The 21,927-nt window shown below is 56.2% G+C and overlaps 1 protein-coding gene across 5 annotated transcripts; it reads right to left on the bottom strand.

Annotated features, from left to right (window-relative positions):
• Window positions 1-68: 68 nt before the first annotated feature.
• Pcnx3 (pecanex 3) lies at window positions 69-21,898 on the bottom strand. Of its 5 annotated transcripts, none has more exons than XM_046445238.2 (35): window positions 21,129-21,898; window positions 20,618-20,805; window positions 20,349-20,448; window positions 20,204-20,243; window positions 20,004-20,099; window positions 18,647-19,774; window positions 18,052-18,223; window positions 17,793-17,968; window positions 17,255-17,345; window positions 16,669-16,804; window positions 15,120-15,280; window positions 13,451-13,604; window positions 13,174-13,206; window positions 12,771-12,942; window positions 12,569-12,679; window positions 12,151-12,242; window positions 11,888-11,997; window positions 11,599-11,704; window positions 11,400-11,492; window positions 11,122-11,272; window positions 10,048-10,192; window positions 9,574-9,751; window positions 8,489-8,597; window positions 8,239-8,368; window positions 7,751-7,809; window positions 7,435-7,650; window positions 6,475-6,728; window positions 3,124-3,354; window positions 2,831-2,934; window positions 2,374-2,521; window positions 2,044-2,274; window positions 1,689-1,963; window positions 1,180-1,313; window positions 803-1,098; window positions 69-726 (listed from the first exon to the last, which is right to left on the bottom strand). In XM_046445238.2, the coding sequence occupies exons 1-35, from the start codon at window positions 21,279-21,281 to the stop codon at window positions 532-534; spliced, it is 6,168 nt and encodes a 2,055-aa protein (XP_046301194.1). In that variant the 5' UTR covers window positions 21,282-21,898; the 3' UTR covers window positions 69-531. The 5 variants fall into 5 exon arrangements, with proteins under 5 accessions (XP_046301194.1, XP_046301198.1, XP_046301196.1 ...); XM_046445242.2 differs by having other exon boundaries at window positions 15,120-15,241; window positions 17,793-17,971; window positions 18,052-18,175; window positions 21,129-21,897; XM_046445240.2 differs by having other exon boundaries at window positions 17,793-17,971; window positions 18,052-18,175; window positions 21,129-21,897.
• Between the last annotated feature and the right edge of the window lie 29 nt (window positions 21,899-21,927).

Genomic DNA, 21,927 nt, shown 5'->3' on the forward strand with positions numbered 1-21,927 from the left:
TTCCATGCACATCCACCCTTAGCCCCCATCGCTACCCTATACCCATTTTCAGAGAGAAGAAACTGCCAATCAAAATCAAAAATAGTGTTATTAATTCTGGTGTCTCTGAAGCACGAAAAAAAAAATGACCAAAAAAAAAAAAAAAGAAGAAACAACCCTTGCCACATTTCAAGCCCCAGGTCCAGGACAAGGGGACCACCCTTGCAGGCAGTGCAGGCCCAGGGACCAAGTCAGTCCTGGCCATGGGCTCAAAGCGGGACCAGCCCATGGGTTTGGCTTTTAGGGCCTGGCTGGGAAGCTGACTGCCTCAGTTTGGGGTACCCAGGCCGTAAATTAGGAATGAGATCAGGGGTCAAGGTCAGAGGTCCAGGCCATTCAGTTCTGGTACTTTGGCTGAGGCAGCCAGAGGTCAGGGTTCAGATGTGGGAGCCAAAGCCACTCAGTTCTGTGGTCCAACAGAGAGGGCCAGAGGCAGCAGAGGAAGTCCAAGTTACTGAGTCCTATGATGGGATCCAGTGGACGCCAGGCTGCTCAGTATTGGTGCTCCAGCAATGGCTGGGCAGCCGGACTTTCGCGTTCCTCAGCAGGGACAGGCCAGTCAGCTGGGGCCTCAGTGGGTGTGCCACTCTCGGGAGCACTGCTGTCCAAGCAAGAAATATCCTGTGCTGCTCTGGGGGGTGAGGCCTCAGAGCTGCCATCCGGGCTGAGGCTGAGGTCTAGAGGCACCTGGGGGAGAAGAGACAGGTTGGCAGGAGAGCAGGATTGAGCCTTCTGCAACCCAACCCCCCAACAGGCCCTTTACCTGAGATTTGGGGGTGCCTCCTTTGGGGCTCCCTGAGGCTGGTTCTCCATCAGATCCTCCCAGACCCTTCCGACCCCCCAGGCTCCACTTTCCACTGGGCCCCTCAGAACCGAGACCAGGACCAGGGGGCCGCGAGGACCGGGGACCCTCAGTGGGAACAGGTGAGGCAGGGGGTGGACCAGGGAGCCGAGGGGGAGGCCACTGCAATAGAGCAGGGGGACGTCCATCACCAGAGCTGCTCAGGGAAGGCCGCGGCCCCCAGCCAGGGCCTGGTGGGAGGGGTTGGTCGCCACTGCCTGTAAGACACAGATAAGGGAGCAGACTTCAGCTCGGCTGCCATCCTCACCCACCAAGTCAGCCCAGCCTTGCCTGCTCACCTGCTGTATTCTCAGGCGTCGGGTGTGCCAAGGGGGGATTAGCACTGAGGGAAGTCAGGCCGCTGCCCCCACCACAGTCCGAGTCATCCACATTCCCACCGCTATTGCAGCCAGCACCACAGCCCTTATGAAGCCTGGAGGTGGGGAGATGAAAGGGTCGGGAAAGACAAGGCTGTGGCCACAGGCCTCATGAGCATAAGTCCCCACCCCCAGAACAAGTCATCCAATGTCTGGGAGCCCCAGGTCCTCACCTCTAAGGGCCTTTTGACAGAGTTTTCAATTATGCTTAAAGATGAAAGGCCACTGTCAGCTCTAGGGAAAAGGGGACACCTCTGGGGATGACAGCTCACATCAGTTCTGGGAGGGGCCATTTTCTGGGGTTCAAGCCCTAGCTCCAGCACTTCCTCACTTGAAGACCTGGGCAGGAACTGCACCTATGCTCCCTCTGAAGCCCAGCACCTCAGCCCTTTATGAGGCCTTATGGACTAGGGGTGGCGGCGAGGGCTCACCTCTCCCAGCTGCGCAGGAGCCAGCGGGTGATGGCACCCAGGCTGATGGGGCCGCCCCACAGCGCTCGCAGCTGGGGGTGGCTGCCAGCCAGTGAGGTGGTGAGGGGTGACACATAGATGGGGTAGCCCAGTGGCTGGTCACAGGAGGAATTGATCATGTTGCGGAGTGCCTGCTTGGCGTTCTGGATGCTGCCACGCTCAGGGTTGCGGTTACGCAGGAACACCAACTCCTGCTGCTGCCCAGCCCACAGGCCACGCACGCACTCGCGATTCACCTGTGGGCAGCCACACTGAGGGTCAGGGATCTAGCTCCATGGACAGGGGCCTGGGCTGAAGGGAGGTAGGCCATCCCCACCTTGATGACTCGGAAGCTGAGGTGGCGGCGGTTTAGCATGATGATCTTGTACTCATCAGATGCATCGTCCATGACGTGGCGCAGTGCCAGCAGGGAGGGTGTGTTGCTGAGGATGGCACTACGCCAGGCTGGGTCACCTTCATGTGAAATGACCAGCCGCTCCTCGTTGGCTGCAATGGCATCATACAAGGCCGCAGGTTCCTCATATTCATCTGGGGATGTGAAGTGGTCCTGGCAGGCGGGATGGGAGGGCAGGAGTCAGGGGCCCCTGCACTGAGTGAGCCTTCAGCCCCCACCTGCCCAAGCAGCCTGGGCACACCACTCTCCCACCTGGTGAAGCTTGAGAGCCATGCGAACCCCAGGTGCCACTACACGGTGAAGCAGGTCCATGTCGGCAAAGACCCACTCATCACGTGGGGAGGTGATGCGAAAGTCCCCCTTGAACAGAGCGTGTAGGCCATAGAGGAAGGGCTCCAGGCTGGTCAGGGAGGAGGAACATGGAGGTGAACGAGGGGTGGGAAGGAGCCAGGCATCTCAGGTTTCTGAATCATGTGAGCTGAGACCTTTCCTCACACTGAACCTCAGTTTTCACATCTCTCCAAGGAAGCCAGTCTCTGCCCATGTCCCTCAGAGTGCTGAGGAACAGGCAAAGTGATGACTGAGAAGCGCCTGGCCCATATGAAACAAGCTACACCAACAGGAAAGACCAACTTGGTTTCCAGAGCCACTGAGCTCTGCACGCATGGGTGAAGGGAGAGTAGTAGACCAGCGGGACACATGCACTCACCTGGCAGACATGCTGTGAGAGGCTGTCCCCAGGGCTCGGCGGCCCAGTACACACAGGCCAAAACACAGCGTGACCAGCGGCGAGTTCCAGTCCTGGTCCACGGGCTGTGGCACAAGGAGCCCCATCCCCAGAGCCCCATTCAGACCTGGGACTGGGAACTTGAGGTAGGGGCCAGGGCCCAGGCCAAGGGAGTCTCAGGGTGAGAAGAACCCAAATGGGAAGGGGAGAAGTGGAAGAGGGTTCAGGTCCCCAGAGGCCTGGTGGGGGCAGCCCCAGGGTAGTGGTGGCCCAACCTGGCCACGCCGGGAGGCGCAGTACTGGATCCACTCGAGGTGCACAGCACAGAAGGAAGGCAGCGAGAGGCCGGAAAGGCGAAGGTCATAGTCCTCATCCACACTCAGCGAAAAGGTGGGATCTGAGTCGGCATAGCCGGGGGCTCTAACGGGCCGCAAAGCAGCTGCGATGCCCTCGTGGCTCAGCCAGGCCTCCAGCTTTGGGGAGCGGCTCACATAGTAGATGATGCTCTGGGAGAGGAGGAGCAGGTGTTGGACTGTGTGGAGGGCAGCCCACCCCTGCCCCAGCACTGGGGGGAAACATGAAAAACTTCTGCCCCAGCCTAGTTAAAGTGTTTCCTAGGATATCCACCTTCTGCAGTTCAGCTCAGCTCCCCAAGGCCACAAGGGCAAGTGAGCTCCACCCCCAACCCAGGGCCATGGAGGGTGGGAGGCCAGTAGGAAGTGCCCCCACTTACAAAGCGGACTTGGAGGATCCCACCCTGCAGCAGATGCTTGTATACAGTACCTGCTCACCTTGTGCTGTAGGCCCTAGCACCTAACCCGTTTGTAAAGAGGCACTGACAAATGACAGTCTTGCCCCGTGTCAACACAGCAGGGCAGGCTGAGCTGGAATTTGAAGATGCTGTGGGATCCAGATCTCAGGTTACTTTAGGCAGCCGAAGCATGACAGTAACAGGGCCTTCTCCTCAGAAAAAAGGCAGAGGCACAGAACCTTGTGCCTGAAGTTGGGGGCTCCTGGACCTCTTATTTAAAAGCACTGCTGATGTCTAAGTAGGAGTTGGGCAAAGGGAGAGGAGTTTTAGGAAGGCAGGTAGCTGGCACCACTGGGATGGAGAGGCAGCGTGAGGCTGGCAGCTGCAGCCATTGAGGTTACGGGGATTCCATGTGCCACCCTGAGACAAAGCCAATGGGGTCAGCGCTTTGTGTGGCTTAAGAGGTGGGAAAGTCTGGGCTGGAGAGGGTTATGCAGCTGGTAGCTGGCCAAAAATAGAAGGTATCCTGCAGGGCTGGGGATGTGGCTCAAGCAGTAACACACTCTCCTGGCATGCGCGGGGCGCTGGGTTCGATCCTCAGCACCACATACAAATAAAATAAAGATGTTGTGTCCACTGAAAACTGAAAAATAAATATTAAAAAATTCTCTCTAAAAAAGGAAGTATTCTGGGCAGCGGAGTGTCCAGCAAGGTGCCTATAGTGGGGCATGGAGAAGTCAAGAACCTGAGTAAAATGACCAGGGTACAAGATGGAAACAGCCAAGGTCTCCTACAATTCCTGGCAGGGGAGAACACCTGAAGTTAATGGCTGTGTTGGGATGGAGGCTCTGGCATGGCTTTAGCACAGGCAGATGAGTGACAGTCTAGGGACGGCTGAGCCGCTGCTTTACCAAGAAGGCATCAGAAAAGTAATAGCATGAGGGGGCAGAATGGCTATGGGGCAGCTTTAGACTCCAGACTGGCCTTCCTGACCACCTAGAATGTCTCCACTCTCTGGGAACCATCACAGCCCCCAGAAAACAGTGCTGCAGGGGCAGGGGGAGGAGCTGGCCAGGCACACATTAGTGCTTGGCTAACTTGCCAGTGTCATTCTTCCTGTGACAGCCTCAGAGTGACTCTCAGGGAGAAAATGAAGACCTGGGCCTGTAAGCAGCAAGAGCTCCCACCTGAGAGCAGTGCCTAAGAGTCATTAGGTCCAGGTATTGTCTGGGTACACTTCACCGCTGCACAGGCCTTGCAGCTGTGGGCCTTCTTGCTCTCACATCACTGTCCTCAGGACCAGTCTGAGGCCATCACCTCAGCTGTAATGAGGTCAATCACCCTGGCTCCTCCTCTCCCAAGGGTGGCTAAAGAATGTGGCAGGGTCTCGAACCACCTGGCTTAGAAGGGCTAACCCTGAATACAAGGTATGGCCACAGGCATCCGTGGGGGCTCATGGCTCTGGCTAAGGGCTGCACCACATCTGCCACCCACTGTACTCAGTGACACCCACAGGAAGGGCAAGATGCGGAGGAGGCACCAAGGGGTGGCCAAAGCTGTACGGAAAGGGCTGGGCCTGCCTGGCCCATCTCAAGGGCTGAACAGGACATGTCCCCAGCATTGCCTCCTACACTGGGCCCTCCATGTGCCCTGCATGGCTGCCTCCCCTGCACCCCCAGCCTTCCAGACTTCACCCCATGCTCCACACATCTTTAGCAGTGCCATCCCTGTGTCCTCTGGCTCCTCTGCCCAACCTGAGGCAGCTTCCCATGGGACAATGAGCCAGGCAGGGCTCATCTCAACCTACCAGCTCAGGCCCAAGATCAGAGGGCTGCTCGTGGCTTTGAGTGGGGTCTCTGTGAGGCAGCAGGGTGACTGGGCACAGCTCTCAAGATGGGACAGGAAGATGGATAGGACCTTGACCTTTGGGTGACCCGGGACTGAGACTGTCCCATTCTGGACCATGTCTTAGAAAAAGTAGGGGGAGGGACTGGGGTTGTGGCTCAGCAGTAGAGCGCTTGCCTCGCGTGCATGAGACCCTCAGCACCACATAAAAATAAATAAATAAAGGTGAAGATATTAAAAAAAAAAAAACTCTTCTTAAAAAAAAAAAAAAAAGTAGGGGGAGCCTCAAACTGTTCTCCAAGAGTTCAGAGGACAAAAAGACCAACGGAAATTACAGTTGCTGTAACATGTGACATGAGTAGGTTGTCTATGGGGTGCAAAAAAGACAGCTGGGAGCTACTTGTGTTTACCCAAGGGGGAACCCGAGGAGGACAGGCTCCCCTGGCCCCCAGCAGGAAACGTGCCAAGCCCCATGCGAAGCTCCAAGGCAAATCCTAGGAGCACATGGAGGCCTGTGTGATCACCACCCACCTCACCCCTGCAGTATCCTGTTCTGATCACCATAAAGCCTCATCATGTCTGTCATCTCAGACCACAATACCACACTTCTCAAGGGTTGTACTGAGCCATGACAAGGGAGGTAACTTTCCAGGTGCACAGAACCCTGAGAAGGAGCCCTATATCATTCAACACCCACAGGCCCCACCAATCCCCACCATGCCAAACAGATCTCAAGATCCTCTGGCCTAGCTTGGAGCACCCAGGTGGAGGCACAGAGCGTACTGGCTAACCCTAGGCCTGGGTTCAATGCCCAGCCCTGTCTTTTTTTCCTAATTCTGGAGTCTCACATTGATCATTTCACCTCTGCTATCTGGTGGTGGCACTGTGGAGCATGATTAAATTGAGGCCTCTGCTTCCCTTGGATCAAACAGGCTTCCAACATTCTAGAAAACAGAACTTGGGATGCTCCTGGTCAGAGAGCATCCACCAGCAGAGACGCTGCTGCCTACCAGGTGCCTGCCGGCCATACCTTGACATAGTAGGTGATGAGAATCTTGCGGAGGTCAAAGACCTGCAGCATGGAGGCGGCGTTGTTGTCGCTAATGCTGTAGCCCTCCAGCACGTACTTACTGGCCGTCACCTCCCAGGCCAGCCAGCGCTGCCCAAAGGCAGCATTGAAGGACAGGACCCGTGGCAAATGGCCAGGCTCACAGCAGCAGCAGCCCTCATCCTCCTCTACACCTTCGGTGATGGCCTCCACCTCACGCTGCTGGCAGTACGTGCCTGTGGGGGAAGAGTGTCCAGTCAGGGACACTAGGACAATCCTTGCCTGCCTCCCCCAGCAAGAGGCCAATGTAGCACTCGAGGGCTGCTGCCACTCACCCTCCACCAGGCATAGTGTGTGGAAAGGTTACTGAGTGAATGGCAAGTGAACCCCTTCTTTCTCTTAATTCCCAGCAGCCATGGTGAGGGAGAGTGGAAGAGGCAGGGGTCTGCTCCCTCATTTATAGGGGTAAAGACGGAACCTCAAAGAGGAGAAGGGACTTGCTCAAGGTCATAGTGCCCATGAGCTATACACTCTTGGGCTTCCTGAGAAGCTGCATCCTGTATGTCTTCCTGCAAGGTAGAGGCAGGAAGACACTAGCCCTGCTCTCTAGGGGCTGTGCGTGGTGCCTGAATGAGGCCTAGCCTGAGACCACAGAGCAGGCCAGGTGAAGTTAGCACAAGAACCCAGAACTCTAGCCCCCAACTTTGACTGTAGCCATCTCTGGCGTCAGTACAGACCCAAAGTCAAGGCACACAGAGGGCTTGGCTGGAAAACCTGTCACCTCACAGCTTAGACTGGGAAACCTTGACCCAGGGAGCAAGAGCTCCTTGCCTGAGGTCACCCAAGCCAAACTGGACATGAATGCAGTCCCTGCACACAGTGCACTGCTCAGGACCCAAGCATGCCTGCACCCCCATTCCCAGGCTCAGCCCTGAGGCTCACCCCGGAACTCAAGGCCACGCAGCTGGAAGGTGACAAAGCCATTGCCAACCTCGATGAGGTGCACTAGTGCATTGAGGTAGTCGGAAGCCAGGACGAAGCAGTCACCAGGGCCATAGTTGCCCCAGCGGCCCAGCACCAGGTCCCCACACAGCGTGTGCTGCAGTGAGCGCGTCAAGTGCTCATAGAAGATGGAATTGAGGTTGTTGTCATCAGCGCCTGGGACCAGGGCAGATAGACAAATGACCAAAGTGACATGTGAGAAAGGCTCCCTTTAGGGGAAGCCCTGCCCGGAGCCTCTGGACAGCTGGATACACACCAGGGTTCCGGTCCAGCTGCGTCACCAGGCGGGTGTTGGAATGATCCACACGCTTAGTGCTGTTCAAGAGAGCGACGGCATCAGAAAAGGCGCAGCCACAGACAATGGTGACGATTTCCACCTGTCGAGACCTCCTACCCAGGCTCTACCCAGGTCCTCTCCAAGTCCACACCCCTGTGCTATGAACAGAAACTACCTATGATAGCCCTAGTAACACTGTCACAGATAAGGAGGACAGGCTCAGGGACATGAAAGGACTCACCCAGACCACACAGCCAGGACTTGGGGAAACTGGCATCTCATCCAGGCCCACCTGTCTCCCTGAGGCTTTGTCTAGGTGCAGGGTTTGCTCTCATGGGATCTGCTTCCACAGTGTCCCCGCTATGCCCAAGCATTCACACACTTGCTGCTGGGCACTGTCCAGTCTGGGCTTCAAACCCCCTCCCCCTCCCCGGCCAGGCACTTGCTCCTTTTCCCATAACACTCACTTGTAGTCACGCTCCCAAAACTTGAGAGGCCTTGCATAAGACATGATGAACACCGCACTGCCCAGTAGAGGATTGAGGGGTGTGGAGAAGAGCCCTGAGAGCAGGGCCTGGACAAACAGCATGGCCGAGTCTGGGCGTAAGTCAAGGAGACAGCAGACACACAGGATCTCCCAGACTCCCTCCCCATTCCCTGCAGCCCCAGGCCACAGCCCTCCCTGCCCACCCCACCCAGAAAGCAGGCAGCAGATACGTGGCACTGCGAAGGGCTGGGCAAAGGCGTGGAAGGCCGAGCCCCAGGTGATTTGCCAGGGAGCGATGTAGGTCAGCACAAAACGCAGCTTGTACAGCAGGTCCCACAGCTGCAGGGTGGGCAAGAGACACAAAAGACGTGTAGTATCACTCATGAAGGTGGGGTCTGCCAAGCCCCCAGACACATGGCCTCCTTCAGAACCCTGGGGTCCCACTGGGTGCCTATGTGGGGTCCAGCTCAGTATCATTCCCAGCACCTTCTCTATGGTTCTGGCTTAGGCACTTGATATCATGACCAACTCCTGACTGTGCTCTAAGGGCACATTAACCATTTAATTCACGTGATGACCCTGGAAGCTGTTTCCATTTTATAGATGGCTTAAGGTGAGATTCAGAGAAGGAAGAGAAAATAAATGACTTGCTCAGGCCATGCAATTTGGTCAGTAGTAATGCTGTGGACAGTGGGACTGAATATTAATAGTCCCAGGTCATGGCCTCAGAGGAGCCAAGTTGGGAGGCCCACCACCCTGGGCCTGGCCAGAAACAAAAAGTGAGCACCCCTGTGAGTGAGAAAGGCTCAGGCCTGTAGGAATCCCAGCCACCATAACAGGCATCATGCACACAGTAGGGAATGGTCCTTTGTTCAAAGTGACCCGTCTCAAACCCTGAGTGCGAAATCCCATGGTCTAGCAAAATATCTACATGCACAGGCCCCAGGGCTTCTGAAACAATTCTGAACTGTTCTCTAGGGCCAAGGCTGGCAGAGAGGAAGAGCTCAGAGTCTGGCTCTTTTCCAGAGGTCAAGGTCGGGTCCTAACTATGCTGTTTCTGAGAAAGGTGGTTATAGGGTTGGACAGACATGGGGTCAAATCCTGGTTGACTGTCAATTCCCTGGAGGGCCTAAGGCAAGTCATTCCACCTCTTTAAGCCTCAGCTTCCTCTCTGCAAGGAGAGACAGAGATAACCTCTTCCCTGAACAGCCAACAGCAGGATTGTCCGAGAGGCAGGTGACAGGCCCCAGGGACATTCTTCCCCCCACCCCCCAGGCTGAAGAATTCTAAGCCACAGCCCCCACTCCCCGCTCACTTTGCTGCAGAGCAGGGACATGAGGAAGTAGTCCAGCAGAAAGCCCTGGGAGAGGCGTGGGTAGTCAAAGTGGAAGAGCAGGACTGTGAAGGCCAAGGTCAGGTACTGCTGAGGTGGGCAGCAAAAGGCCGAGCGTAACAACTTCAGACCAGCCACAGTCATCAGCAGTGCCCGGCAGCTGTGGGTGAGTTCAGCAGGGCTTAGGAGGCAGTGGGTGCACATGCCCCATCTCTCACCTACCCTGGCCAGAGTGCAACCCTATTCCTCAGCTCTCTCTATTCAGGTAGCATCTGTTCTCTTGAACCAGTGACTCTCAGGCTCATCCCTCCAGTGCAGGTAAAGTGCATCAGGAATTGGGGCCCCACTTTGGCTTTCTGGGCAATCTTGGTCACCACCCATTACCCATTCCCTCTCTGGGCCTTAGTTTCCCCAATGGGAATCAAATGGGAAGATAGGTAGCACGGTAGTCCTCACTAGAGGCAGAATTTGTCCGGGTGGCTGACAACAGTGTGGGCATCCACTGTGAGAGCATTGAGCACCACGGCAGGGTAGATGAGATACTTCTCGACACACTGCAGGCCAGCATACAGTTTCTCAAACCACATCACTTGGGCAGCGCCTGCAACATGGAGGTAGAACTGTTGCCCAGCACCTGGTCCCCCACATATGCCCCTCTTCCCTGGGATCCAGAAGACTAACCACAGCAGGACCAGAGAAAACCAAGGAGGGCGGACAAACCAGGAGCTGTGTATCCTGGGTCCCCAGAAATTTCAGCATGGTGAGGAGGAACTGATCTTTGGCAGTTGAAATAAAGTAACGGGCCCTAGCAGAGCCAGAGCTCTGCATACCACTGGGCTCACCACAGGCTTAGGGCTGGTGATTTGTCCTGTTTACTATCTACAGAAACAAGGCTGATGAAGGCTACTCACTGGGGATGGCAAAGGTGATGTACAGCAGGCTGGGAGGACAAGCACATGGTGACCCCAAGCCACAGACCCTTCTGAGGGTCAAGGCTCCCTGACTCAAGCTGGTAAAAACTACAGAGGGATACTGGCCCAGTGGCCCAAAACCTCCCATTGTTTAGAAAAACGAGAAATGTGACCTTCCTTATCACAATTCAAGATGATTAAACACAGGTTGGAGAATATTTTAAGTTGCTGCACAGCCCAGCAACAATGCACACCGGATGGCTCTAGTCCAGCAGAGACCAGTTTGCATTCTGGACAAGAGATCCCTTCAGGGCCCTGGAATTCTACTTTTTCCATCTCCTCAGAGACAAGGAAGGCAGAAAAGGGGAGGCACACGTGGGCTGAGAGCATAACAGGGCCATGCCAGGTCATGGTGAGAAGAGTGGGCACAAGAGAGCAGGGATGGGTGGCAGGGTCAGGGTGGAGAGGGCAGCGATGGCGAAGACTGCCCCCTACTGTCACCCTGAGCCAAGAAGACCAAGACTCCCACCAGGCCACTCAGTGCTTGGGCCTGAAGGGTGGTGCATCAGGCATTGGAGGGGAGGTTCGGAGGGGAGGTACGGTAGGAGGGTGCACTCACCGCGCACTTCATACTGGCTGTATTCCAATGGCTTCAGCACGGGCTGTGAGAGGCAGAACCAGGGCAGCTGCTTGCGCAGCTGTGGCAGCAGGTAGTGTGTGAAGAATCCCACTGCCCCGGCCAGCGCGTACAATACAAAACCCAGCACCGACTGCAGAGAGAGAGACCAGATGCTTACTCAGGGGCTCAGCCCACCAGACCAGGCAGGGGCCTCTCAGGGCCTCAGGTCCAACACTCTCCTGCCAAGACCCAAGAAGGGCTAACTGCACCACACGAACCTTTAGGGCAATGAAGACGGTGCTGGCGCTGATGGCGAAGGTGAGCACAGCAATCACCACACACATCACCAGGTCGGAGTGCAGGACCTCACGCTGAGAGGTGGAAAACACAGCTCACTGCCCAATGCCAAGGCCTGCACACCGAGCCCTGGCCCTGCCACCATTTCCCTACCAGAGACCCACACTCCCGCCCCCTCACCACAGACTGGCGCATTTTTTCTGGTAGCGGGTCTGGGGGCTCAGCTCGGGCCGTCTCCAGGCTCCGCTCCTCTAGCTCAGGGAAGAGCTTGCTCCGTACCAGGGACCTGGGGGGAAAAACAGTCAGGGGGTGGGGCTGCTGCTCTTCCTAGCACAGGCCTCCAGGGCCACAGGAGACCAGGATCCATGTGGGTCACAGGCACATGCACGATGCCCAGGCCCACAGACACAAACGCACATCCATGGAGCACGCACACATGTGTGCATGGACAGGCACATGCAGCACCCACCAGAGCACAGTGGGGTCGCTGCTCTGCCGGCTCAGATGGTAGGACAGCGCCACCAGGAGGCCACAGAAGACTGAGAAGAGGACAGGGACGTGCTGCTCTGGCCAAGGAGTCTGGGGAGAGAAGCATGCTGGTCAAGAGAGGTGAGGGTAAGCATGGGGGCGGGGGTATCCCCACATGAGAAGCCGCTGCTGAGCCCAATTCATGGCCCTGTCCCAACAATCCCACAGACTTCAGCATGCCCCCCATCCTGCAGGCCACCTTACCTTGATGGCCCCGAGGCAGAAGCCGTAGAGAAGGGCAGCAGCCAGAAGGCTACGAGCAAGACTGAAGACTGCAGTGAGCGGGCTGGTGGCAGCTGCATGGCACGGAGGAGTAGGCAAGACCCAGCTCTTACATGTGGGCATGCCCACCTCACCCCTGCCCACCATCCAACTCCCAGAAGCCCAACTCCAAGGACATCACCCCTAGCCAACTGCTCTCTGCTTGCCCAGCCCTGGGGGGCTTTGGAACTTTTGGCACTCTCAGGTTGATACCACGTGCTAGAGGAAGGCAGGGGCCTGTATCTTGTCAGGGGTCTAGATGAAGAAGGTGGATCAGCAAGGGCTGGAGCCACAGACCCAATTCATAGGTCCTCTAGGGCCTGATACTACCCCACCCCCAAGCCACCTGCGGACATCATACCTGTGCCCCCAAAGCCATGCATATCTATCTGCTCCAGCAGGTACATGAGGCAGGTGTTGACCTGGGGTAGGAGGCCCAGGAGGAAGACGAAAGGGAAGCATAAGGTGAACACTGGCGGGGAGAGAAAATGAGGGCTGGTCAGTCTGTTGCCCACCCTCCTGGGCTTACTCTCCCAGACCACCTCTACCCTGCCAGGCCTCACCAGTGGCCACATCTCGGGCACAGAAGAAGAAAGAGGCAGAGAAGAGTGTGAGGCCATAGAGGGAGACGGGCGGGAAGGGCTGTGCTGAGCCCAGGGCATCCAGCAGCCAGATGAGCAGGCAGCAGATGCAGAAGTAGACGGGCCGGCTGTATGCGATCACCCAGTTGTGGCCCTGAGGAGTCAGCCTATGAGGAGCTGGCCTTCCTTGCTGACGACCCCAGAGGCATGTGGACATGCCCACATGCTCCTGGGCTGGCCCTGGGTCCAAGCTAGAGAGCCAGGCAGGGGGGAGGCAATGGGGCTAGTGAGGGAGCCCCGCCTCTTTCCTGCTATGACCTCCTCCCACCTGGCTTCAGCCCCTCCCAGGGCCTCCTGGTGAGAGGTGCTGCTCAAGGGTACTCACGTGCATGGGAGATGCCGCATCAGGCTGCACACTCTGAAAGAGATAGGGCTATGTTGACAACAAGAGCCAGTGCCCACAGGAGCATGAGACACTGGAATCAGAGCAGGACCCTCAAGTGCCTTGAGCTTAGTGTTCTCAACTATCAGATGGGTGGCTGCCTACAAAGGACCTTAAGCATCTTGTCTGCTTCCTAGCTCAGAGCCCTCAGACCTACAGTAGGGGGAAGGGGAAGGTCTGAGGAAAATTGGGGTAAGAGACACATGAAGCCAGGCCTGACCTTGAGCAAGGAGTACTGACAGGAGGCGATGACCAGGCAGAACTGGAAGACCCAGATGTCAGTGAAGAAGCCCTTGAGCAGCAACAGGTAGCCCAGGAAAGCAACCAGGCTGCTCAGCCCAACGCCGAAGATGTTCTCGACCACCCCCCGCGTCCTGCAGAAACAGGTGAGTCAAGGCATAGCCCTTCTGCCTCAGCACAGGGGTTCAGTCCTAAAGGACCATCTCCAGGTCTCTGGCTGTGCCAGCTTCTTGACCTCTGAAGATTCAAAACTACGATCTCACAGGGGGAGCCCAGGATGCATCTACTCTAGGAAGCCATCCTGTTGCTGCCCTCCATCCCAGTCTTTGACCTTCTAGATGCTAAAGGCTTCAGGTGCCAACACTCTTAAGACTTCCCTATGTCTAGCTCATGGTAGGCTAAGCGAGGCACACCACGTCAGGCACCCCATTATAAACACAAGCAGTACCCCACAAGCACTCAGTCATGGTGCCAGGTCAAAGCCCAATGGACAGGAAACCAGGAAGTGGGTTCCAGGCCCAAGTCCTCTATAGCAGGCAATAAAGATCACCTGACTGCTCTATCTGATTTTCTGGGCCTGTTTCCCCTCTGAAAATTGGGAAAGGTGAGACAAATGATTGTGAACTTTTTAGTTAACGACATTCCATTTTTATATCAAGTCAAAGACAGAGGCAAAAGAAAACAACAGACTTCCAGGCATGGTGGCACATGCCTGTAATCACAGGTACTCAGGAGGCTAAGGCAGGAGGATCACAAGTTCAAGGCCAGCCTCAGAAACTTGGCAAGACCCTGTCTCAAAATGAAAAATAAAAAGGGATGTAGTTCAGTGGTAGAGTGCCCCTGGTACTGTAAAAACAACAGAATCAGACCAGTCAGATATGGTGGCATGTACCTATAATCCCAGTGACTCGGGAGGCTGAGGCAGGAGGATAGCAAGTTCAAGGGTGGCCTCAGCAATTTAGCAAGACCCTGAGCAACTTAGGGAGACCCTATCTCAAAATAAAAAATAAAAACATCTAGGGATGTGGTTCAATGGTAGAGTACCCCTGGGTTAAACATCCAGTGCCAAAAAATAAAATAAATCAGACTGAATTGTTTGTCTTAAGCAGGGCTTTAAGAAAGATGGGTTGATGGGCTGGGGATGTGGCTCAAGCGGTAGCACGCTCGCCTGGCATGCGTGCGGCCCGGGGTTCGATCCTCAGCACCACATACAAACAAAAGATGTTGTGTCCGCCAATAACTAAGAAATAAATATTAAAAAAAAAAAAAAATTCTCTAAAAAAAAGAAAGATGGGTTGGGCTAGGGTTGTGGCTCAGAGGTGGGTGCTTGCCTAGCACACGTGAAACACTGGGTTGGCTCCTCAGCACCACATAAAGTAAATAAGTAAATAAAGGTAAATATCATCTACAACCAAAAAAAAATTAAAAAAAAAAAAGATGGGATTACTACAGTGGCTGCTTCACCTCGACTCCCTACCACTTGACCACCCCTCGTACCCAAGGACCCTAAAGAAATGCCACTGCCATCAAAGGCACATTATGTTCTCTGAAGCCATGACTGTCCCCACTGGTTCACAGTCTCAAAGTCCAGGGTCCTGGGACCCCTAGGACTTTCTGGGGACTACGGGCCAAAGCAGATAGGCACTCACCGGTCCAGGAGAGCCAGCAGGGCAAGCCGCTCATAGCGCACAGAGGTCCAGCGGCCAGGAAAGAGCCAGTACTTGTAGCTATGCTGGGCACGGGGTGGCGCCTCCTCCATCAGTGTCTGCTCCTGGGATTCGTGCAGGGAGTCCTGGTCCAGCAGGTCAAACTGCAGTCCCCACAGCCGCGACCATCAGCCCCGCCACCCCTGCCATGGTTTGTAGCACCACTCCCACCCTAGCACACTAGCTTGGTTGACCACGTCCATCAGCACAGTATGACCCCACCATCTAGCGGCCCCATGTTCTGCCTGGATCCTCCATTACAAGGGCCTATTCCTTGCTCCAAGTTCCTAGGACAATGGCTGCTAGGAGCTCAATGGCTACAGGGACCTACCAGGCACCAGAGTTACAGAATCCCACGTCTATCTTCCCCACTCAGGCAGAATCTCCTGTTTCATCCAGTCCCAATGTAATTTGCCTTGTCCTTCAGGACCTCGTACAAATACCATGTCTTCCCAGATGGAGCCATCACTGTCCCTGGGACACCCCACCCACACAAGTACCCAGTCCTGAGGATGGACTGGATGCCATGTAGCTGCTGTGAGGCCCTGGGCGAGTTACTTCACCTCTTTGGGCTTGTTGTGCCCTTCACTGAAGCACTCAGGGGACACAGCTAAAGGCCTGGCCCTGTGCTGGCCTCTGAGGATACCATGGAGAGAGGCAGAGATATACAACCACTGTGGAGGCGGCCATCAGTTAGACAGCAAGGACAATGCTTCCAATTCTACACAATAGTTAAAAATAATAAATGATTCAGGAAAACAATGCTTGGTGGCTCCTACCACTGCTTGGGATCTACTTGTGGCTCTGGCTGTAAAATGTGTACATATGCATTTTTAGGATTATTTTCTCAACTCTGAGGTTGTGCTTTTTTGTGTTTCTCACAGACAGGGTCTCACTACGTTGCCTGGGTTGGCCTCAAACTCCTGGGCTCAAATGATCCTCCTGCCTCAGCCTCCCAAGTAGCTGGGAGTACAGGTGAAAAAATTATGGTTCGTGCATTCTTAATGTTTCTCATATCACTGCACTGACTGCATTAATTATTGTCCAAATTGGAATAGTTTTACAAGTAAAAAAGCATGCTATCGACAAATATACTAAAAGGAGAATCATTAGAAGAGAATATTCCAGACAATCACACAGAGTCAGGCACAAGGAAGAGTATGGTCACTGTTCGGCAAATTTGAGCTGTCACTTTTGCAAGTATCGCTGTGAACACCCATTGTACCTGTTAATCGTGGACCCCTCAGGATTAGGAAGGTACTCCAGACACAGTCACAGAATAAGCAAATGAACAACTTCCTGAGCCATTCAGCTTCAGTCTTGTACATCCTCAGCTAACCATCAAAGATCAGGATAGACATAGTGGAGTTTCTGAACTCTTCCTCAGGAAGCCTGTCCCTCCTGGCACCTGGGCAAGCTCTCAACTAAGGCCAGCCTCAGTGATCTGCTCACCCCTACAGACTCCTTGCACAGCCCTTCCCTAGATGCTCACCTCTGGGATCTCCAGCGGCACCCGGCGCACCTGCATACCCTGAAGAACCACAGGCCTCGGCTGCAGCAAGTTCAAGCCTCCTGTTGCCTCAGGAACATCAGCTGAGTGGAAGCTGGAGGAATGTGAGTGGCGGTCCCTGTGGGTACAGCAGCCATGAGAATCCTAGCCATAAGCAAGACCTAGGGTGGCATAGAATTGAGGCCAAGGCCAGGTAGGTGGGGCTGACTATTCCATGACTGGAAACCCAAGGGACAGAGGAGTACCAGGCTCAGGATGAGGCAGGTGACAGAAGTGCCCCCGTCCTAGATCCTAGCTAACACACATTGTCAAAATTGCACTCTCTTCCCCTCCTCCCTGGGCCCTGAGTGTCCTGGAAGCTTCCTGTTTGGGGTGCCCAGGAGCCAAGGCTCCCAGGGATCCCCACAAGTCTGTCCTTCACTGTTCCCCATACTTCTCTCTTCCTAGGGAGCTGCCATGGCTCCTACCCCACCCCTGCAAAGAAAGAAAAAACTCCAGGTTTAGAGTGCTTCTCTGAAACGTAGTGTACCACATCACTGGCCTTAGAAGGCCCAGCCTGGAGACTCACCATGCTCCATTGGCCGCCTGCTCCCCCTGCTGCCCCACTGGATTCTCATAGCCACCTCCAGCCAGGCCGAAGGTATAGGAACGTCGCACACCTGAGACAGGAGAGTGGGAGATGAGGCAGCAAGTCAGGAACAGGAGTGCCAAGGCCTGACACACAAGGGCACCAAGGCCATCAAATCAGAAAGAACACCGTGACGTGCTCCTTGGCATGGCAGCCCAGTCCCCAGGGATAAAAACCTAAATAAGAAAGGGGCTGCAAGTCAAAAGCCTGGGTCTGTGGTCAGCCCAGCCTGGGTTTGGATCTCTGTTCTACCATTTGCTCAGCTATAGCCTCTGGTGGGTCTTGGTTTCCCATCAGCAAAGCAAGGAAGACAAGGGGACTCATACCCCAGAGAGGCTGTAAGGACGGTAGAGGGAACACAGGCAAAGCACCTGCCATGGGGCTGAACACAGACTTAAGTGACAGCGCTGTTGCCAACAGAATGAAGACTGCCCCAGGAGAGCAAAACAGGTGCCGGGCAGGCTGAGGAGGGGCTCACCACTCTCGTCGTAGAAATAGTGCACGGCACCCTCAGAGGTGTCGTCAAAAGTACAGGCCTCGTGCACGTTGGTGCCAGCCCGGGTCAGCAGTAGTGAAGAGGCGAAGTGCAGGGCGGAGGGCAGCGTCAGCGCCCGGGAGTGGGAGGCAGCCCGGCCCCGCTGAGCCTCCTGCAGGCTGCTGTGGAAAAGGCAGCCCTGGGTCAGCACCACAGAGCCAGCTGGGCCCCTGGGCCCCTGGGCCAGGTGGCAGATGCTAACCTGGGTGGCGAGCCCATGACAGAGGCCGGTGGGGTGGGGTTGCTGCCTGCGTTGTGGCGCCTCCGGATTGCTTGGGTCCGCCTCACACTGCTTGAGCGGTCCCGCTTGCCTGTCTCCTCAGTCGCTGTCCAGAGAGAGGCCCCGAGCATAAGTGACAGAGGCTTGAACAGAGCTGGGGGAGTGACGTGGGGGCAGATGCTCTAGTATGGTGCTAAAGATCAGACCTAGTCCAACAACGCACTGGCTCTGGAGCCCAGCCAGGTCACCTAGCCATTCATGCCTCGGTTTCCTCATTTAGAAATAAGGACGACACTGATCTGCCCTGCCCCACTGGTGGCCAGGATGATGAGCGTGGATGATGAGTCTCCTCCGGAAGCAGAGGCTCAGGTGCTAACCACAGGACTTGGAGCAGGTGGCTGGACCCTGCTGACCCAAGAGGTTTGGCACATAACATCATTCAATCACTGGTCCACATCCATCTGCTGCCTGAGAGGGAGGCAGAGCTGACGCTAACCAGGTCCACTCCAGCCTGCCCCTTGCCCAAACCAACCCCCTAGCTCCCCTCCTGCCCCCTGCACCCATAGCCTACACTCACCTCCACCAACAGCACCTTCCTCAGGCAGCTCCCCCCGCCAGCCTGGCTGGTTGGCAGCAGGCCCACTGCGGGCCTCAGCAGTCAGCACAGCAGGATCCCCAGCAGCGAGCTCCACTCCCACCTGGGCCTCCAGCTCAGCCTTGCAGCCGGCCAGGGGAGCCCTTAAGACATCACCCCCTGCCCCATCCATGCTTAGCACACGAGCATGTGTTTTAGCACTGGCTGTACTGGGCGTCCGCTGGGTCCCATAGGGCCTTTTGGGGGGCACAGCAGTCCCCTCCTCAGCTCCATGAGGGGCCCGCCGCTTCCGAGGCCCCCCTGCTGCACCCTGGGAGCTCTCAGGGGAGTAGCAAGAAGTAGATGAGGAGCTATCAGTACTGTAGCGCCGCTGTGATCGGAGACTGGAGGCCGGGCTCAGTTCGCTGCCCTCACTGGTGTCTTCATCCTCGAAGAAGCCCCCGCCCTCAAGCAGGGACCGTCGAGGAGCACGGCCAGGTGGAGAGTGTCTTCGCATGGGTGGCCGCCGTTTGCTAGGCCGTAGTAGGGCCAAGTCCTTAGGCCGTACAACCAGGAGTGGCTCGACTGGGCCTGGTGGTGTCCCTGCTCCAATGACTGTGTCAAAGGAACGCAGTGTATCATCTGAGGGGACGCCAGCATCAGGTGAGGCAGGCAGCTCAGCCTCAGAGGGAGGATCTGTGTCACTGCCCTCAGGGGCTTGTCCACCAGGGGGGCTGTCCAGGTGCGTTGAGTTGGTCTTCTCGCTCTTGAAGCTGCTCAACGTTTCCCTGTCAGTGCCACTGAAGCAGGAGTCTGATGAGCCAGCTTTCTGGGGTGTGGGCTCACCTGAGCCCCGCCGATCCAGGGGCTGGTAGCCGCTGGCTCCTCGGTGTTGTTCCCTTCGACTGCTGGTCCTCACCAGAGCCCGGTCAGGCCGGGTCAGGGTCAGAAAGCTCTTGCTTAGCTCCTGGCTAAGGCTCCCCTTCAGTAAGGGGCTCATGGGAGTGTCAACCATGCTGCTCCCACCCCAAGGAGCTCCATCTCCAGCCAGGGGAGAACGTTCTGAAGAGTCTGTGCTGGGGAGAGAGGGGTCTGGGACAGCTCCTGGGGGTGTCTGGGGAAGGTCTCCAACTGTCAGAAGAAAAAAATTTAAAAAAAAAACAAGAGCAGGATATACTGTATAATAGAAGAAAAACTGATGGCCAAGGGGGCTTAATGAACTCTGCTTTCCCTGAGGGCCAATCTAGGAAGGAATGCTGAGGATGCCCCATCTGACAGTACAAAGAGAATTCTACATTGGAGCAAAAGTTAGCTAACAACTGTCTTTCCTTGCAAGTAATGCCTTATAGTGCCCACTCACTTAATTTTTCCTGTGAACTGAGCTTCAGCATCTCTCGATCGGCAGAGGTCACGATCACATTGTTGCTGCCCTGCTCCCGCACCAGCTCCTTGATATCTGAAACCCATAGCACCAGAGGCATCAGCAGGATCCTGGAGCAGCCACAGGAGACCGTCCCATTCCATGCTACCATGTCCCAACCCTGTGCAATAGTCACTTACCCCTGAGGGGTCCAGAGTCTTCCATCCGGGGCAATAATTCCTGAGCAGAGAAGAGGCACAAAGGAACCAACAACTCAGGACCTGCCCACAACAGGAACTGGCTCCCAAAAGAGCAGTGGAAAAGCCAAGGTCTGGGGCCACTCACCGAGACCTGGTTGAAGCCAAACACGGAATGCTGAGAACTGCAGCGCACTGGGGGTGTGGAACTCACTTTCCGAAACACAGTCATCTCCACACCTGGGTCCCTGCAGATAGAAAGAGAAACAGACTGGAGCTAAACTCCAGAATGACTTCAGGACAAGTGCTACGTAGCATTCACTCAGGGAGCCAATGTTCAGCCCCTCCTCCACCCCCAGAGGTTCAGGCCTAGGCAGCAAGAACCCTTAATCCCATCACAATCCCTGTCCCACCCACCTGGGCAGACTGCTGTCCCCCTGGGCAGGCTCTTCTTCCTGCTCCCCCATGGTCGAGTTGCGCTTCTCCACAATCTCTCCCTGGTCGAACATGGCATGCAGTCGATAGTTCACAGTCTTGATGGTAGTGAAGATGATAGCAACCACGAGGCAGTACACGCCAGCCACCATCAAGCTGGGGGGCAGGACCTGGAGGTGGCAGCAAGTCAGGTCCCTTCTCACATAGCCCTGCCCCTTTGGGATGTACCTGCCATCACTGCCATGGTTAGGATTCATAAATTCAGGAGAAGCCTCATCACCCCTTCATGCAGGCAGTACTAAAAACTAGAGAGATCAAATGAGAAGCTCAAGGTCACCCGACCCAGGAAAAGAAGGATTTAGCCTCTCCTCGCAGACACCCAAACTGCAGGGCCCAACATCCTAAGTACGTCCAGAGTCCCTGCCAGGCTGCTTCCATGACATCCTGCCCTCCCTGTCCCGGCATGAGTTAACAGGTGGCAGGAACATCTCACCATGTACAGCAAGAAGGGAAAGGTGAGCAGGAAGATCCAGACATAGAGGTGAAAGCAGTTGGAGAAGGTGCTCTGATGCGGGTCGAAGAACCAACCGCCGGTGAGCGAGGCCCACACCCCCTGGCGCAGGATCTGCAACACCTGAGACCCCATGGCCCTGCCGCTGCTGCGCGCGCCCCCCTGCCGGGACCCTCATGGGGGCGGCCCCCGGTCCATGCCCCGCCTGGCGCCCGAAGGCCCCGGGGCTCGGTCTCGCCCTCACGCCATGGCCTCCCCCAGAGGGGGAGGGGATCGGCGAGGCGAGGGTGCGGGCAGGGGGCGGGGCCGGCCGGAGCAGTCAGCGGTGTGCGGCCCGGGCACGGGGGTGGGGCTGCATCAGGGGCGGGGTCTGGGCCCCCACCCCTGGCCCAGAACTGCTCCGGGGTGCCGAACCAGCAGGCAGGCGCGGGACACAGATCGAGCACCCGTCGGCGGCATCCAGAGGTGGGCGTGGGGTAGGTGCTCCCGGAGTGCAGGCAACGACTCCCTTGGCTCCCGACCGGGGAAAGCCCCGGGACCCTGAAGTCCACTTCCGGGGTCGTAGGTTACTCGCTTGGGGACCTGCGTTCGTCCCGCTTCTGCCGGTGCCGGCCCAACGGGAAGGCCGGAAGAAGAAACCGCGAGCCGCCAGCCTGCAGTGGCGCATGCGCCCGGTAAACCCAGTTAGGACCCGGAAAAGGAAAATCTGGAGGCATGAGAGCGCAAGCGCAGAGAGCTGGTGGAGCTGACAGGACGCGGAGGTGCCCTTTGGGCGTGCGCA

This window comes from Marmota monax, unplaced genomic scaffold (assembly GCF_021218885.2).
Source record: "Marmota monax isolate L192 unplaced genomic scaffold, Marmota_monax_Labrador192_F-V1.1 WCK01_AAM20220418_F8-fsc00038, whole genome shotgun sequence".
In the NCBI taxonomy this organism is placed as follows: Eukaryota; Metazoa; Chordata; class Mammalia; order Rodentia; family Sciuridae; genus Marmota; species Marmota monax.

Excerpts from the sequence above, each read along its gene's own strand:
- Pcnx3 (XM_046445237.2), bottom strand. The coding sequence starts at position 21,281 with ATGGGGTCTCAGGTGTTGCAGATCCTGCGCCAGGGGGTGTGGGCCTCG. Across the intron at positions 2,275-2,373 it reads TGGCTCTCAAGCTTCACCAG|GACCACTTCACATCCCCAGA; the intron begins GTGGGAGAGTGG and ends CCCGCCTGCCAG. Across the intron at positions 1,099-1,179 it reads GACGCCTGAGAATACAGCAG|GCAGTGGCGACCAACCCCTC; the intron begins GTGAGCAGGCAA and ends TGTGTCTTACAG.